At 37.3% G+C, this 19546-nt stretch overlaps 1 protein-coding gene across 1 annotated transcript; it reads right to left on the bottom strand.

Annotated features, from left to right (window-relative positions):
* Positions 1-12700: 12700 nt before the first annotated feature.
* On the bottom strand, positions 12701-18098 carry LOC142231316 (uncharacterized). Its single transcript, XM_075301931.1, has 2 exons — positions 12852-18098; positions 12701-12718 (listed from the first exon to the last, which is right to left on the bottom strand). The coding sequence occupies exons 1-2, from the start codon at positions 18096-18098 to the stop codon at positions 12701-12703; spliced, it is 5265 nt and encodes a 1754-aa protein (XP_075158046.1).
* Between the last annotated feature and the right edge of the window lie 1448 nt (positions 18099-19546).

Raw genomic sequence — 19546 nt, 5'->3', positions numbered from 1 at the left:
TGCAACAATGTAGGTCAAGTACTAGTAAGATAATTCTATAATTGGTGAGAGGCCAATTGTACGAGGCCAGTTCGGAAACTTCTTAGCCTAGCACAAAAAGCGCAGTATAAACAGAAAAAAGTTAAGTGTTTTTGGAAACTTCCATCTCTGTTATGAACACATATTAAATTTTGTTTCGATCTGGCAACTCCTTCATATAGAAACAGGTGTCCAAAAAAGGCGCATCCGCAATTTTTTTACAATGGAAAAATTAGAAATGCATGCTGTCATCAAATATTTACATAAAAAAGGTTTATCGGGACAAGAAATTCATAATGATACGGTGAATGTGTTAGGTGAAAGTGCTCCTTCATATGCAACAGTAAAAAAATTGGGTTGCTGAATTTAAACGTGGTCGTACAAGCATTGAAGATGAACCACATAGTGGACGTCCAAAAATAGCAACAACAACAGAAATTGTAGCCAAAGTGCATGATATGGTATTAAATGATCGACGAATAAAAGTGCGTGAAATTGCTAATATCATGGCCATCTCAAATGATCGAGTCCATTTAATTTTGCATGAAGAACTATGTTACAGATGAAAAAGCTTTCTGCAAGATGGTTGCCGCATTTGTTAACGCATAAGAATGAACATTTCTCAAGCTTGTTTGGATCGTTTTAAGCGAAATAGAATGGGTTATAAACGTCGTTTCATAACTGTTAATGAAACAAGGATCCACCACTATACTCCAAAGACAAAAGAACAATCCAAACAATGGACTGAAGCTGGAGCAAGTGCCCCGAAGAAGGCAAAAATAATTCAATCGACTGCACGCTCACAAAAAATCGCATCTGTAACATATACTCCCAAACATATTTTGCTTCAAGCATATACATTTTTGGGTATTGCCCAAACATTTATATGTTTGATCTCTTCCAATATATAATATGTGTGAGAGCATATTGGTCTAAACAATATATGTTTGGGTAGTCTAAGTTCCAAACATTTTGTATTTTTGCATCCAAATTCAATAATGTTGTCTTCCAAAAAACAATATGTTATTATGTAAACATATGATATGTTTGGAAGCATTTTGCACCCAAAAATATTATATGCTTAAAAAAAATTCTCCCAATCAATATTGTGCTCAAAATTTTATTTATTTATTTATATATTTACAATCATAATGAATTATGAAAATAAACAGGTAATATAGGTGCTAACAACATAGGTTTTCGACCTGAATGCTCAAAATTTTGTTTCTGCCTAATTGTATATTCCCCCACATCTTTCTCACTTCTACGAGATTTTTTAGTTCTTAGCACCTTTTTCTGTAATACAAACATTGTAGAAGAAATTATTCAATTTTATGATTTTTTTTTATTTTAAATTTACCTTTTGCCGGACGGGGATTCGAAAAGCGGACCACACAGTTTGTAAGGATCAAAGAAGTAGCTGATCAATTGCCCAAGGAAAAATAAAATGTTAATTTTGTAATAACAAGCAACAACAACCAACTTAGTTCAATATCGTTCCCTGTTAAATAGCGCTCCAAGCTACTAAACACATATATGTTTATAGACTATTTCTAAATTAATATATGTTTGCATCCAAGCATATTATATTTACAAACATTTTATGTCCCAAACATAATATGTTCTAACATATTAACATATATGTCCCAAACATGTTATGCTAGTTTATGAACATTATATGCTTGCACTCAAAAATATTGTGTTTTAAAATTTGTGTTCCAAACATATAATGTTTATAGCCAAACATATGAAAAACAGTCTTTTTCATCCGTGTGGTAAGGTTATGGCAACGGTTTTTTGGGACTTCAAAGGTATTTTATTGATTGACTATCTGCAAAAGGGTAAAACAATAAATTCAGAGTACTATTGCAACCTTTTGGATCAATTAAATGTACAAATTCGAGAAAAACGTCCTGGCTTACAACACAAAAAAAAAAATTTTTCATCAAGACAACGCACCAGCGCCCAAGAGTGTTTTAACAATGGCCTAAAATCAACGAATTATAGTACGAGTTGCTTGACCACCCACCTTATTCTCCTGATTTAGTTCCCAGTGACTTTTACTTGTTCTCAAATCTAGTAAGCGTTTTACCTCAAATGAAGATGCAATTACAGTTGTAAACCACTATTTTGAAGACCTTGAGGGTATTTTAATCAAGGTATAGAATTTCTAGAAAAGCGTTGGACTAAGTGTACTGAAGTTTCAGGAGATTATATTGAAAAATAAAAATAATTTTGAAAAACTAACTATTCTCTTTCATTGATAGGCTAAGAAGTTTCCGAACCGCCCTCGTACTATATCCTGAAACACTTCGTGGACTAACACTTAAATTATATTTTGAAATCTGCAATCTAAATATGAATCCCATTTATGGGACTGAAACTAAAAAAATATGTAAAATTTTTTTCTCAGTGGGGGTACGAGGGTTGCCTTTTTTATTTCGGAATTTTATGTTCAATTTTAGGAAACTTGGACGTGTACAAACGGAAATTGGGGAACAGTCGAAGTTCGGCGTTTTGGCACAAAAGTCGAAGTCGACCTTTTGTAATCTACGAAATTGTGTAATCGATTTTTGCAGTTTTTGAAAATGCAGTCAACTTGATTAGTGGACTTTTGATGTTAGTGAAAATCGAATATTAACGGAAAAGTTTAAAAACTGTACATCTTTTTATGCCGACATTTAATCAAGAAGTCGAAAGACACAATTTCTTAATAATGGTAACATTAAAGTTTAAAATTTAACTTTCTTAGATTTTTCGGAAATTCGACTTGTGCTCATATCTCCTAAACTAAACGTCTTAGGGCGAAATGGAGATGTGATCACCCCAAAAAATTTAAAGTTCATTTAAATCCAAATTTTTATATCCACCACCACAGAATGGTGATGGGTGTATAATAAGTTTGTCTTTGCGTTTGTAACATATCGAAATATCGATTTCCGACTATATAAAGTATATATATTCTTGATCAGGAAGAAATTCTAAGACGATATAACCATGTCCCTCTGTCTGTCTGTTGAAATCACGCTACAGCTTTCAATAATGGCGCGCTATCGTCCTGCAATTTGGCACAGATTCGTTTTCGTTTTATATCGGTCTAGATTTTGATATAGCCCCCTTATAGACCGATCTCACGATTTTATTTCTTGAGAGTCTAGAAACTGTATTTTCTAGCCAATTTTCTTGAAATTTTGTAACCACAAATAGGTGTGGCTAAAATGGAGAGCATCGGTCCATGTTCTTATATAGCCCTCGTATAGACCGATTTCCCGAATTTTCCTCTTTGGCTTCTAGAATCTGTATTTTTAATCCGACTTGCTTGAAATTTGAAATCTAGAGTATTTTTTAGAACCATAAATCGGTGTGCCGAAAATGGTTCCTATCATGTTCACGTTTTGGTATAACCCGATCTTCCGATTTTACTTCTTGGGCTTCTATATATTATCAAATACTTCGCTACGACGAAGAGTTTTCAAAGGAAATTATATTTGATTCATGGTGGTGGGTGGTTAAGATTCGGCCCGGCCGAACTTACTGCTGTATTTATTTGTTGGCTGATAAGTCCCCGGTTTGACACATAGATGGCGTCGCTAGTATTAAATGCATATTATTTTTATATAGTATCAACCTTCAAAATTTGACGTCTGTAAGTCAATTAGTTTGTGAGGTAGAGCGTCTTTTGTTAAGCAACTTTCGTTATTGTGAAAAAAATGAAAAAGGAATTTAGTGTTTTGATAAAATACTGTTTTCTGAAGGGAAAAATACGATGGAAGCAAAAACTTGGCTTGATAATGAGTTTCCGGACTATGCTCCAGGGAAATCACCAATAATTGATTGGTATGCAAAATTCAAGCGTTGTGAAATGAGCACGGAGGACGGTGAACGAAGTGGACGCCCGAAAGAGGTGGTTACCGATGAAAGCATCAAAAAAATCCACAAAATGATTTTGAATGACCGTAAAATGAAGTTGATCGAGATATCAGAGGCCTTAAAGATATCAAAGGAACGTGTTGGTCATATCATTCATCAATATTTGGATATGCGGAAGCTCTGTGCAAAATGGGTGCCGCGCGAGCTCACATTTGACCAAGAACAACAACGTGTTTATGATTCTAAGCGGTGTTTGCAGCTGTTAACTCGTAATACACCCGATTTTTTCCGTCGATATGTGACAATGGATGAAACATGGCTCCATCACTACACTCCTGAGTCCAACCGACAGTCGGCTGAGTGGACAGCGACCAGTGAACCGTCTCCGAAGCGTGGAAAGACTCAAAAGTCCGCTGGCAAAGTAATGACCTCTGTTTTTTGGGATGCGCATGGAATAATTTTTATCGATTATATTGAGAACAGTGACTATTATATGGCGTTAATGGAGCGTTTGAAGGTAGAAATCGCGACAGAACGGCCCCATATGAAGAAGAAAAGAGTGTTGTTCCACCAAGACAACGCGCCGTGCCTCAATTCATTGAGAACGATGGCAAAACTTCATGAATTGGGCTTCGAATTGCTTGCCCACCCACCGTATTCTCCAGATCTGGCCCCCAGCGACTTTTTCTTGTTCTCAGACCTCAAAAGGATGCTCGCAGGGAAACAATTTAGCTGCAATGAAGAGGTGATCGTCGAAACTGAGGCCTATTTTGAAGCAAAACCGAAGGAGTACTACCAAATGGTATCAAAAATTGGAAGGTCGTTATAATCGTTGTATCGCTCTTGAAGGGAACTATGTTGAATAATAAAAACGAATTTTGACAAAAAAAAAATGTGTTTTTCTTTGTTAGACCGGGGACTTATCAGCCAAGCTGTTATATGAAAAAGTTCTTGTGCTCATATTTCCTAAACTAAGCGTCAGCGAGTCAATTCGTGATCACTTCTAATAAATCTAAAATTACATTTAAATCCTAAAAAAACAATCAAATATTTAAAAAGGATGTTATTTCGCGATCATCCCCAAAAACTCGAAAATTACATTCAAATACTACAAAAAAAACAATATTTTGTAAGAAAAATTCTTATGTTCATATCTCCTAAACTAAGTGTCTTAGAAAAGGAATTTAAGGCAAGATCAACCGAAAAAAAAAATTAAAATTCCATTTAAATCATAGAAAATTAAAATTTTTTATATGAGAGAAGGCCGTTTCAAAGTCCACCTTTTGATTCTCTTTTCAATACATGTTCGAAACAGTAGATTGCTCCAGGCAAATACGCTCTGAAAAAGACGAAGACATTTCCATCGGTTGGAAAAAGTGATTACCACCGTTTTATAAAATTAGCAAGATTACAAAAGGTCGACTTCGATTCATCGCTGGACGTTCTGTCCAAAATTCTGAATTATTAACCCGATGCGAGACTGGATTGAAGAAACAATACACCACTTTATTAAGAATAAGGCGTGCTTACACTGCATTTATGTTAACCCTTCGGCTAACACCTCCCACATTGCAATGAAAAAGTTTCCCGAAATGATCTACGATCAGCTATCTCCCATTTTTTCAGTGAGGCGGCTTCTTTCTGGAAACTTAAAAAAGTCACTCGCTGGTCAAAAATATCAGTCGAATAGGTAGCAACGTAGGGACTATGTTGTTTGTGGTCAAAGGATTCGTGCGCCTTGTTATCGATATATTAATTATTAATTTTATTTCTGAGAAAAAATTTTCAATGTTTCTTGGTATTTTTAAAAATTATAAATGTTGTGCCGATTGACCAGTTCCAATTAAACGAAAAATTGTTTTCGGTGATTTAGTTTAGGATCGTTCGAAAGGAAAAATAAAATCATATTCTTTTCAACATTTTACATTTTTTTTATTTTCCAGCCCATTGTGCGACGACATAAAGTTATTCTTAAAATTTAACTCCTAGTTAGCATTTATGAACTGTCAGCGTGTAGAATTGTTTCCACTATTGCTGCTGGTTATTTTGTTTCGATTCTTTTCCGTGTTGTTTTTTCCTTTAACACTTGCAATCCTTAAGCCCCGTCTACAATGGCTGGTGTTGCATCACTTAAGGTATCAATGAAAATCTTGTTAACGCTGCCTGCCACCAAGCTGCCAGTTTCGAAGAGAGAAGCCTCTATGCCATGCAGCATGATGTCGTTGAGTGAATTAGAGCATGCCTTGTTCCCTGACAACCCTTGAGCGTTCTGTGCTTTAGAAATGATGCTAAGATCCTTGTGATATTCTGCAAAGAATCCTTAGATGTTTAAGATGCAATAGCTGATGGTGGTGCATAATGTCGGTGTTAATCCTTATGCACTTAATAAAGACCAAGCTTGTACTCATCCTTGTTGTTGTCCGATTCGAATGCAACAACGTTTTGGAAACTCATTCTGCTTCTGGTCCACTCTCGATATGTGACGGAAGGATATTATCCCATTAGCAATCACAAAAACGTTGTCCATATCGATTTATATAGTGGCATAATAATACATTCACATCGGTCCGTATTAGATATACCCCCATAAAAATATATCCCCAAATTCGATTTGAGTGACCCAGAAAAAAAAAAATTGGAAGTTGTTCAACAAACATTTCACAGACATTTAAAGCGTATCCCGGGATCTCACATCAACTTTTTTCTACACTGAAAAAAATACTGTCGTGCGGTCAAAGATTTCATGTCTTTAAAATATGAATGCAAATTTTGCTTAGCATAGAAGACGCATTTCTCTAATCTAAAGTTTTTTTTCCTTGTCCCAAAGTCAATAAACTTTTCAATGAAGTCGTATTGTCCTTATAATTAAGTAATTTTACTTAAAAATGGGTATCATAATATGAAAGAACAAATTTTTGGGGTAAGGTCAACATGGCATTAATAATTCAGAAAAAAGTCCTTAAAAATAATGAAATTGTCTTTTAATTTGTTGCCTTTTTGCATCTTGGCTACAAAGCAAAAAAATCGTTCAAATACAGGACATGTTTTTTAACATTTTATTTTAAAGACTTTTTTACTTGAAACATAGCATAAATGGTACTGGAAGTGGTTTTGGAAAATAAAGTTGTCGTTAACTCGTTTTTAAAGGACAAAGAAAAAAAGCTGAAAGAACGAAAAATTAAAATTTGCTTCCTAGAAGCAAGTACACAAAACCCAAATTTAAAAGAGAATTGTGTCTTAAATGTATCCTTACATGTATTCTCCGCTTATTTGGCTCGGAATCAATACCAAAATTTGTAAAGTAAAGACAAAATCTTTGGATCCGGGCATGCTTTTTTCTCAGTGTACTTCCGTTGAAGTTTTTTATACCCTGCGCCACACTGTTGAACAGGGTATTATAAGTTAGTGCATATGTTTGTAACACCCAGAAGGAGACGAGATAGACACATGGTGTCTTTGGCAATAATGCTCAGGGTGGGTCCCTGAGTCGATATAACCATGTCCGTCTGTCCGTCCGTCTGTCTGTGAACACATTTTTGTGATCAAAGTCTAGGTCGCAATTTAAGTCCAATCGCCATCAAATTTGGCACATGTTCCTAATTTGGGTCAGAATAGAACCCTATTGATTTTGGAAGAAATCGGTTCAGATTTAGATATAGCTCCCATATGCACCGATATGCACTATTATGGACCCAGCAGCCAGAGTTTTGTACCGATTTGCTTGAAATTTTGTACAAATATAAAACTAAGTCGTATAGTCAAGTGTGCGAAATTTGATTGAAATCGGTTCAGATTTAGATATAGCTCCCATATATATCTTTCGCCCGATATGGACTTATATGGCCCCAGAAGCCAGATTTTTGGCCGAATTTGTTTGAAATTTTGCACTAGGAGTACAATTGGTACTATAGTCAAGTGTGCAAAATTTGATTGAAATCGGTTCAGATTTAGATATAGCTCCCATATATATCTTTCGTCCGATATGGACTAAAGGGTGATACGGTCAAAATTTGGTCAATATAAACTTGACGTATTTCTTTCAATTTTGCATTTAAAAAACCTGATAACCCCTCATTTTGAAGGTGTGTGTATGTAGAATGTTGCTCCTATTTTGATTTTGGAATTCACTCTTCAGTTGTCAAAATGCCGTCCAAGCAAGAAGAGCAACGTATCAAAATTTTGCTCGCGCATCGCGAAAATCCGAGCTACTCGCACGCAAAGCTGGCAAAATCGCTAAAAGTTGTCAAATCAACCGTTACAAATGTAATTAAAGTGTTTGGGGAACGCTTGTCGACAGCCAGGAAGTCTGGATCGGGGGGAAATCGAAAACCGGAAGCCGCTGAGACGACAAAGAGAGTTGCCGATAGTTTCAAGCGAAACCCTAACCTCTCCTTCCGAGATGCCGCAAATAAGCTGGGCGTATCGTCTACAACCGTGCATCGAGCCCAAAAACGAGCCGTACTATCGACTTACAAGAAGGTAGTGACTCCAAATCGCGATGATAAAAAAAATACGACGGCCAAAGCGCGATCCCGGAGGCTGTACACGACGATGCTGACGAAGTTTGACTGCGTGGTAATGGACGACGAAACCTACGTCAAAGTCGACTACAAGCAACTTCCGGGACAGGAGTTTTATACGGCAAAAGGAAGGGGAAAGGTAGCAGATATTTTCAAGCACATAAAACTGTCAAAGTTCGCAAAGAAATATCTGGTTTGGCAAGCCATCTGTACCTGTGGCTTGAAAAGCAGCATTTTCATAGCTCCCGGGACTGTCAACCAAGAAATTTACGTGAAAGAGTGTTTGAATAAACGTCTGCTGCCTTTCCTGAAGAAACACGGTTGTTCCGTACTGTTTTGGCCGGATTTGGCATCTTGCCATTACGGTAAAAAGGCCATGGAGTGGTACGCCGCCAACAACGTGCAGGTGGTTCCCAAGGACAAGAACCTTCCCAACACGCCAGAGCTCCGCCCAATTGAGAAATACTGGGCTATTGTCAAGCGGAACCTAAAGAAGACCAACAAAACTGCTAAGGTCGAGCAGCATTTCAAGGCAAATTGGCTTTCTGCGACGAAGAAGGTGGACAAGGTGGCTGTACAAAATCTGATGGCAGGTGTCAAGCGTGAGGCCCAGCAATTCGGATTTGGAAAAGCGAAAGCCTAACTGAATATTTTTCCTGAATTGTATACTAATTGAACGTGAAAAAGAAATTTAATTTGATTTTTTAAATAAACGATTTCACCGATTTACACGCGTTTTCCCTTGACCAAATTTTGACCGTATCACCCTTTAGTATGACCCTAAAAGCCAGAGTTTTGGCCCAATTTGGTTGAAATTTTGCACAGGGAGTAGTTTTAGCATTGTAGCTATGCGTGCCAAATTTGGTTGAAATCGATTTAGATTTAGATATAGCTCCCATTTATAGCTTTCGCCCGATTTACACTCATATGACCACAGATACCAATTTTTAACTCCTATTTAGTTGAAATTTTGCATAGGGAGTAGAATTAGCATTGTAGCTATCCGTGCCAAATTTGGTTGAAATCGGTGCAGATTTAGATATAACTCCCATATATATGTTTTTCTTATTTCGACAAAAATGGTCAAAATACCAACATTTTCCTTGTAAAATCGCCACTGCTGAGTCGAAAAATTGTAAAAATGACTCTAATTTTCCTAAACTTCTAATACATATATATCGAGCGATAAATCATAAATAAACTTTTGTGAAGTTTCCTTAAAATTGCTTCAGATTTAAATGTTTCCCATATTTTTTACTAACATTGTGTTCCACCCTAGTGCATTAGCCGACTTAAATTTTGAGTCTACAGATTTTGTAGAAGTCTATCAAATTCTGTCCAGATCGAGTGATATTTAAATGTATTTCGGACAAACCTTTATATATAGCCCCCAACACATTTGACGGATGTGATATGGTATCGAAAATTTAGATCTACAAAGTGGTGCAGAGTATAATATAGTCGGCCCCGTCCGACTTTAGACTTTCCTTACTTGTTTTTTACTAACATTGTGTTCCACCCTAGTGCATTAGCCGACTTAAATTATGAGTCTATAGATTTTGTAGAAGTCTATCAAATTCTCTCCAGATCGAGTGATACTTAAATGTATGTATTTGGGACAAACCTTTATATATAGCCTCCAACACATTTGACGGATGTGATATGGTATCGAAAATGTAGATCTACAAAGATTATATCCTGCACCACCCGCCCGACTTTAAATTTTCCTTACTTGTTTTATGGATAAATCTTGGTAAATACCCTATTTGGCGGTTTAAACTCAAAATTAAGTTTTTGGACAATTAAATATCACAAAAAGAAAATTCAAATGAACTTCCAACAATGAAAAAAATTTTAGGATACGTAATTTACACAATATTAAGGACAAATTTCTTTAATATAAAGAAATTTTAATTAAAAGAAAGTGCATAATCATTGGGTTAGACATTTTGTTCTTTAAATTTAGGACATGAATCTTTTAAATGTGTGTTTCTTAGTTAATGTCGTGTGTTTTTGATGTAAGGCAAATTTTCCTTAAAGTAAAAAAAAAACAATGCATTAAAAAATAATTTTTAACTTAACTGAGACATTGATTTTTTTGGATTAAAGATAAAAACTTCTCTAACAACGATACAAAAATTGGCCACATTGGTCCATAATTATATATAGCCCAAATATAAACCGATCCCAAGATTTGGCTTGCGGATCCTCTACATGGTATTAGTATATGGTCTCCAACAATCAAGTAAAAATTGGTCCACATCGGTTCATAATTATATATAGCCCTCATATAAACCGACCGATGGCTTGCGGAGCCTCAAAGAGAAGCAAATTGGATCCGATACGGCTGAAATTTTGTACATAGTGTTGGTGTATGGTTTCTAATAACCACGCAAAAATTGATCCACATCGGTCCATAATTATATATAGCCCCCTTATAAACCGATCCCCAGATTTGACCTGCAGAGTCTCTTGGAGGAGCAAAATTCATCCGATCCGGTTGAAATTTGGTACGTGGTGTTGGTACCAGGTCTCTAACAACCATGTCAGAATTGGTCCATATCGGTCGATAATTATATATAGCGCCCATATAAACCGATCTCCAGATTTGACCTCTGGAGCCTCTTGAAGGAGCAATTCATCCGATCCGTTTAAAATTGCGCTAGTATATGACCGATAACAACCATGTGAGAGTTGGTCAGTATCAATCTGTATTCATTTAAAGCCCCGAGATAAACCGATCCCCAATCACAGAAAAATTTGCACTTTTCGGTTTATAATCACCATTGCAACGCAAGCCAAAAATAATCTACAAAATTTTGAATCTACCATAGAAAATTTTGTCAACATTTTATTTCTTTACAAAATTTTGTCAAAACGTTTATATAGAAAATTTTGTTAAAATTTTATTTCTATAGAAAATTTTGTTAAAATTTCATTTCTATAGGAAATTTATGAAGCACCTCTTAGTTGGAGAGGAATATTTTGTAAGTTCTTCCAAAACATCAAGAATTCTAGCAATCTAGCAAACAGTAAAAAATTTGGCATTTTTTGTAGAATCGTGTTCATAATTGTATATAGCCCCCATATAAAGCGACCCCCATACTTCACTTCTGGCTTTATAATTACCACACAAAAGTTCATATCGGTTCATAATTATTTCTTCCCTACATACCCTTTATATACGTATTTAATCGGCCTTTGTTTTACCTAATTGAATAATATTGGGGCTTTATGCTGTAGTCAGGGGGCTACGTAAGAAGAAGAGGGGCTCCAACACACTGGCTGACTATGATGATGGAGCTGGATGTGACGGGTTGTCTGTTGTTGTTGTGGACTGTATTTCTATTTCGCAGAGATCTTCTAATCTCACCAGAGCAAACGATTGGCTATAGGAGACAAGAGGGGTTACTTGTGGAATAGAATCTCACAGGGAATTCAATCCACACAAGTAAATAAACCCAAGTGGAGGAAACAAAGAAATAAAAACACCAAGAGGAGTCAATTCAATATGTGGTTTATTGGAGCTCAGGTTCCTCACCAGTAAGTTTGTAGCTTCTTCTGCGGTTGGTAAAATAAAAGTGACCCTAACTAGCTAGAGTGACTTCCCAAGAAGTCGCTATTTCTAAATTTGTATCTTTTTTAGTACATTATAATTCATTTTCATTGACATTCGTAGATCTTAGTTATTTTCAAACTGTAGATATTTTGGTAATATAAATTCAAATGGCAGTTACAAATTAAATTCAAATAAGAAAATTCAAATGTTATTAAGTATAAAGCTATAGGTTTATACATGGCGCCGGGCCTAGGATTTGGCCGAGCCGTGGCTAGCGCATAGCACCGAAGCAAGTGACCGGATTGCGTCCGATAGAACATAAGGGTCTATGGTTGGGTTGCCGCTGTTGTTCTTGTTGCCTGCTGATGACGTCTTGGGATGTTGGGTTGTTTGACGACGTGAAGTTTTATTTGTTGTCTTCCGTTTGGGTTTATTCATTCGGGTTGGATGTGATTCAATATTTTGTTGTTTTTGTTTTGCAGCTCTTCGTTTGGTTTTGGGATGAGAGGATACCGTCTTACGTTGTGGATGTAACAATGTGTGGTGATAGTTCTTGCATTTTCTACATTTGTTTTTAGATGTACATTTGGCTACCGTATGACTTTTTGCTAAGCAGTTGATGCAATATTTATGAAGCCTTACGGTACGACTTCTTTCTAGCGGCGTCATTTTTATGAACCGGGGACAAACTCGAATGCTGTGGAAGCCTTTGCATACCATGGAACGATATAGATTAGATTTCGGTATGGTGCTGTAAAATATAAATTCGAATATTTGTTAATGGAAATGAGTTCTTCACGGACATGAAGTACGTGAAGATTGTGTTAGTAGCTTGATTGTTAGGAGTTTTCGGTGTTTAGAAAAGGTAGATGGCAAAGCTTTACAATGGGGCGACTAACGAGTCCTGTCGCAGTTCGAACGTCAACAACTCGTATGTTACCATCTGGTCCGGAATGAATTTGTTCAATTCGGCCTAATCGCCATTCACTTGGAGGCATCAAATCGTCGATTAATACTACTAAATCACCGATTTTGACATTCGAGTTCGGCTGCTTCCATTTATAGCGTTTCTGTAGTGATTTGAGGTAATCATCTTTCCACTGTACAGCGAATTGATGATGCAAAGCTTTGAGCTTTGTCCATTTATTAATTAGAGACATATTTTGGGCGAGTGGCTCTGGTAAAGACAACATGGGAGACCCTTTTAAAAAGTGACCAGGGGTGAGGGCTGTCAGATCCGATGGATCTTCTGATATCGCGCTAATGGGACGAGAATTAAGCACACCCTCTATTCGAGCCAATATCGTCGCAAATTGTTCGTAAGTAAATTTATAGGACCCAGCAATTCTCTTAAAGTGGTGCTTGAAACTTTTAACGGCTGCCTCCCAGAGGCCGCCCATATGTGGCGCATGAGGTGGAATAAAACTCCACTCAAATCCATGAGAAGCATATTTGTCCGATATATCTTTCGTAGTAGATTTTATAAATTTCGAAAATTCCCTTAAAAGTACCCTGCTGGCGCCGACAAAATTCCGCCCATTATCCGATACTACCCTTCTGGGTAGTCCTCGCCTCCCAACGAATCGAGCAAACGTGGCTTCAAAAGCTGCTGATGAGAGGTCAGAACAGGGCTCTAAATGTATGGCCTTCGTTGAGAAACACACAAATACCGACACATAACCTTTCACAATGGGAGCTTTTCGCAAGTGGGATGTTTTGAGTTCAAACGGACCCGCGAAATCGAGTCCGGTTATATGAAACGGTGGGGTAATGGTACACCTATCGAGTGGTAATGGCGCCATGATTTGTGAACATGACTTCTGTTTAAAAATAATACACACTTTGCACTTGCGGATAATGGATTTCACTCTGGGTTTTAATCTTGAAATATAGAATTCTGTCTGCACCATTCTACACATGAGCAGACAATCCGCATGAACTAGGAAATTATGTAAGTGTGAAAGGAATAGACAGCAAAGCCTAGAATTCCCGGGGAGAATTATTGGGTGGCTTTCATTGTATGGCAATGTCGAATGTGCTAGACGACCGTTCACGCGAAGTATGTCATCTTGATCTATGAAGGGATTGATTGGGATTAATGGGCTATCTTTCGGTAATGGATTTTTCAGTAAAATAGCATCATATTCCCGTTTGAAGTAATGTTTTTGGCTTAGACTTATCAATCTTTTCTTTGAGCATACGATTTCGTTGTGAGTTAAATCAATGGAAGAGTTGGTGTCAACATTGCCATTGCGACGCAGTCTGTTATAAAACCGGAAAATATAAGATACCACCCGTAAAGCTTTTGAGTAAGACGAGAATCTGTCTAGTATATCAAAAGTTTCCGAAATAACATTAAAGGCCTGAAAGTTTCTTCCTGTTTCGGGAGTGGGAACTGGATTGCTCTTTGGCCAAGTTGTTGGCGGATTTGTCAACCAAGATGGCCCATTCCACCAAAGTAAGTTATTCTGAAGATCTTGTGGTCTACAACCTCTTGTGCCCAAATCAGAAGGGTTGTCGTGTGTGGACACATGTCGCCATTGTGCTCGTGGAACAAGGGTGTGGATCTTGGATGTACGATTTGCAACATATGTTTCCCAAGACCACGGAGGTTTTGAGAGCCATCCCAGAACAATGGACGAGTCTGTCCATAGAATTATATCAGAGTCCTTGAATTCAAATAAACTGACCACATAGCTTACGAGTTTTGCAAGCAATTCTGCTCCATTTAGTTCTAATCGTGGTAAACATACTGTTTGAAGTGGAGCAACTTTGCTTTTTGCAACGAGAAGGTTTGAGTACACAACGTAGTCAGAAACTTGGACTCTAACATAGACACATGCACAATAAGCTGCCTTAGATGCGTCAGAGAATCCATGAATCTGGATTTGATCTGATGGCATGTATTGGATCCAACGAGGAATCCGCAGAGAACTCAAATGGGAAAAGTCGAAGTGCAACTGTTCCCATGACCGACGGGAATCTTCGCTAATCAAATCATCCCAACCACCGCCTTCTAGCCACAGTTGTTGCATTAATATTTTGGCTCTTATTATAATAGGTGTTATCCACCCGGCTGGGTCAAAGAGCTGAGCCACCATTGATAATATTTTCCTTTTGGTTAAAGTTGAGGGACTTTGGATTGGGTTTATATCATATGTAAACGAATCCGTCAACGCATTCCACTTAATACCAAGTGTTTTTGTTGAGCTTGCTTCATCGAGATGTAAAAAATCTAAATCATATAAGTCCTCTGGTGGCAAATGTTCCAAAAGTTGAGGGTCATTCGCTGTTATCTTCTTTACGGGGAATCCTGCCGAAGATAGGGTGCTTATGAGCTGACATTGGAGTTGTTTAGTTTCAGCAATAGAATAACCACCTGAAAGAATATCATCGACGTAGGTTTCGTTACGCAATATCGATGCTACCTTTGGGAACTGCTGCTCGCAGTCAGAAGCAAGTTGTAATAACGACCGTATAGCCAGGTATGGCGCGCAGTTTAAACCGAAGGTCACGGTTTTAAGTTGGTAGTCTTTAACAGGGCTATCAGGAGATCTCTGATATACAATTCTTTGATAAGAGCGGTCATCGGGATGTACAAGTATTTGCCTGTACATTTTTTGTATATCTCCACAAAAGACAAATTTGTACCTTCTCCAATTCAAAACCGTGGAGATTAAATCGGTTTGAAGTGTTGGACCAGTTAATAAAACATCGTTTAAAGAAAATCCTGATTTGGATTTTCGGGAGGCATTAAACACAATCCTCACTTTTGTGGTCTTGTGTTCGGGTCGCACGACGGCGTGATGTGGAAGATAGAATGAGTTGAATTTCCCATTAGAGGTAATCTCGACATTCGTTGTTTCTTCCATATGCCCTAAGGAGAGGTACTCTTCTAAAACAGAATTGTATTGAGTTTGAAGATCTGTATCCTTTGACAGAGATTGCTCGATTCTTTTAAGTTGACCCAGAGCGAAAAACCGGGAAGACCCCAGATATACTGAATCTGGAAAATCTTTACTAAAAGGTAATCGTACTATGTACCGTCCGTCTTCGTTTCGGGTAGTTGTTTTCGCGTAAAGCTCTTCACAGTATTTCGCATCATCCGAAAGTGGTTTTGACTGAGGTATTTCCTCAATTTCCCAAAATTTCCGCAAAATTCTGTCCAGTGAGGGAGCGTCGCTTGTAACTACATTAGTAGTAAAAGAATGAACCGTCTCAGATTTCATGGGACCACTAAGAACCCAACCGAAAACTGTATTGTAGGCGGAGGTGTTTCCACAAACGTTTTTCTTAACCCCCTCAATGTTTATAAATCGTTCCGAATCGTTCCCCAAAACGAGATCAATTTGAGCCGCTTCATTGAAGTATGGGTCAGCTAAATCGATATCTCTAAGTTGTTGTGAGTTGGGGATCGTAAAAGATATAGCTGGTAAACGTTGAGTTACTTTGGGTAAAACAATAGCATTCACAGATAATTTCAAATCAAACCGATAAGAATATAAGCAAATCTCACATTCTTTGTTAGCTGTTTGATTTTTACCCCCGATACCAAAGATCTCAAACTGAGCAGTTTTCGAGGGAATTTGTAAAAGTTTCATCAGTTTCTCTGACACAAAAGTTCGTTGTGAGCCGGGGTCGATAAGTGCACGTGCTGTGAATAATTCTCCCCTAATTTCAATTTGAACTAACGCAGTTCTTAGCAAAATCACTTCACCATTTGAGGCAAAATTCGAATGGACCTTTGGTACCTGTTTCGAAGTGGAAGGAATGTTATCTGAGGACCCTCTGTCGGATCTATTCGTAGAATTACTTCCCACAAAATTAAAATTTTGCGCCTTGGCTTCCGATTTATTTAAATGTAGCAACGAGTGATGCATTTTGTGACATATAAAACAAGTATTCCTACTCGTGCATTTCTGCTTTGAATGATTGGAGGAGAGACAATTGTTGCATAATTTGTTCTTAAATGCAAAATCGATTCTCTCCTGTTCCGAAAATCTTCTGAATTTTGGGCAGATACGTATCGAATGATCCGAATGGCAAAGTGGGCAAGACGAGTTCAATTTCTCTTGTGACGAGTAAGTCTGAGCGCTCTGCACGCCAGAATCTCTTGTACCATATCTATCTTTAGTAGACTTTATACTAGCCAATCTTTCAACAATCTCAAATCGATTAATTAAAAATGCATCTAGCTGAGACCACATTGGCAGCTCATTGTGGGTTTTTAGAGATTCCTCCCATAGGGAGAGAGTCTTATCAGGAAGCTTTATGGAAATCAAGTAAATTAGAATGGGATCCCAATGATCGATATCAACCTCTAGTGTCTTCAGAGTCGCTAAACAATCATTTACAGTAGATTGGATTCTCTGTATGGATTCACTAGTTTCTGTTGTGACCGTTGGGATATTGAAAAGTATCTTCAGTTGATTGTCCACGAGCACCCGTTTATTCTCGTATCTGGACTTTAAAGCATTCCATGCCAAATCAAAGTTATCATCACAAAGTGGGTACCGTTTTACTATTGCCCCAGCTGGGCCTTGTGTCTTATTCCTGAGATGATATAACTTCTGGGCTTTTGTTAGCTTTGGGTGGTTTCCGTAGACCGCCGTGAACATATCACGGAATGACGGCCACTCTTCGTACCCACCCTCAAAAATCTGGGTATCACATGGAGGAACTTTGATAAATACCCCAGGAGAATCAGTGTGTTGATCCGAAAAACTCTGACGAGGGCTTGGAAAATCATTGGGGGATATGGCCAATCGGGACGCTTCATTTCTAGGATTAGAAGAAGCCACGACCTTCGACAAGTCGAATAGTCGGGAACTTGCAACATAATAAGTTTCCAAGCAAATGTTGTAGTTCATACTTGCGTTGTCTTTGAGTTTTTTGGGGACATCTGAAGCTGGCGATAACATCACTGCTTCATATGATGTTTGAACTTTTCGCCATCTTTGCTCCAGATCATCCACTCTGACTTGAAGTAATGATTCTGTTTGTTCCAGAACATTGAGCTTCTCGATCGCAGTGCATAGTATGATCAATTGATCACAATCGAATAAACCCCTATCCTGCATGACGGGGTTTTCATCTGACACAGACACACTATCACCCGTTGGTTCAGACATATTTCGAACTAGATTGTCACTTCCGGATAATTATAGGGAAGGGAAAGCAAGAATTTGGCACCAATAGCGCAGAATTCAAATTTTCAAAAAATTAAAATTTGCCACCCAAATCGGAGCTCGTAATGATTAAGTATGGAAATTGAAAAAAAAAAAATGCGTGGCACACCAATATCTGTTAAAAATCCAAATCTGACCAAATTGGCCCAACGTACACCGTAATTATTGTTATAAGTACACTTGTACCCCTAAATCACAGTCGCATATTTCCCTAAAGTTAGGAGACACCTCAATATAAATGAAGATTGACTACTTATTTGAAGCACAAAAAAACCCCAATGAACATATTCCGTCGTTGAAATCAGACTTGATACGAATTTGAAACGGATATTCTTGCAAGAGAGATATTGTCCTCGTAAATAAATTAGTATAAAATCAAACCGCAAATTCCAAAAAATTGTTCCTGAACTCGATGGATTTCACTTGAAATAAACCGACATAAATTATACGTAATGTCGAGATCTAGTCACGTTATGATCTAAAGCTAACAGCCCCACGATTGGTTCGAAACCAATATCTCAATCGTGAAAGCACAAACACAATTGCCTCGGATCCGCGTGAAAATTCCAACTGCCGAGGATAATGGAAATACTTGATCATAAATCATATACTCTAGTTCAGAGAAAATCTCTAAAAATTTTTATTTCAGACAGTTCATATAGATTCCCGAGGGTGACTATAAAAATTCTGGTAAACCAATTAGAATCGTACGTAAAACAAAATGGCCCAAGAAATATTCCGAAATTCCATGCGATTCCCACGAATAAATTATAATTCCATACAGGGTTACTATGAAAAATTCGAGGTGACATTCAGTAGAATAATATCGTATAGTTTTCACAGGGTTACTATACAACCTTTGACACAAATTGAGTAAAAATAAAAATGTATAGTTTTCACAGGGTTACTATACAACCTTGATGTAAAATGAGCAAAATTAATGTGTATAGTTTTCACAGGGTTACTATACAACCTTTGACGTTAAATTAAGCCAAATTATACTGTATAGTTTTCACAGGGTAACTATACAACCTTCGGTTCACAAAGTCGGAATAAAAATAGTGATTGGCAGAAGCCTTCTGAGTGATTAGATAGACTAACTTACAGCTTTCTTGGGGAAGCCATTAACAGGCGATATCAGAAACGTGGTTAAACGACTTTTTAGAGTTTTCAAACATTTCGATATAAATTAACATAATTGTTATACGAAGTTAACTTTTAATAGTTTGTTTTCGAATGATCGATTTCCGTGTAAACATCATGCGAAACAATAGTTTTCCGTTGACCATTAAATATATCAAATAATCATAAAAAAAGTATATTGATATCAAATTAAATTTAAACCAGCGTAACCAACTTTAGTTAGTTACCGTTCTACATTAGGGTTAGTA

The sequence above is a fragment of the Haematobia irritans genome, chromosome 3, assembly GCF_050003625.1.
Source record: "Haematobia irritans isolate KBUSLIRL chromosome 3, ASM5000362v1, whole genome shotgun sequence".
Classification (NCBI taxonomy): Eukaryota; Metazoa; Arthropoda; class Insecta; order Diptera; family Muscidae; genus Haematobia; species Haematobia irritans.
The sequence above is the reverse complement of the archived record's forward strand: the minus strand, read 5'-3'. Positions and strand labels throughout refer to the sequence as shown.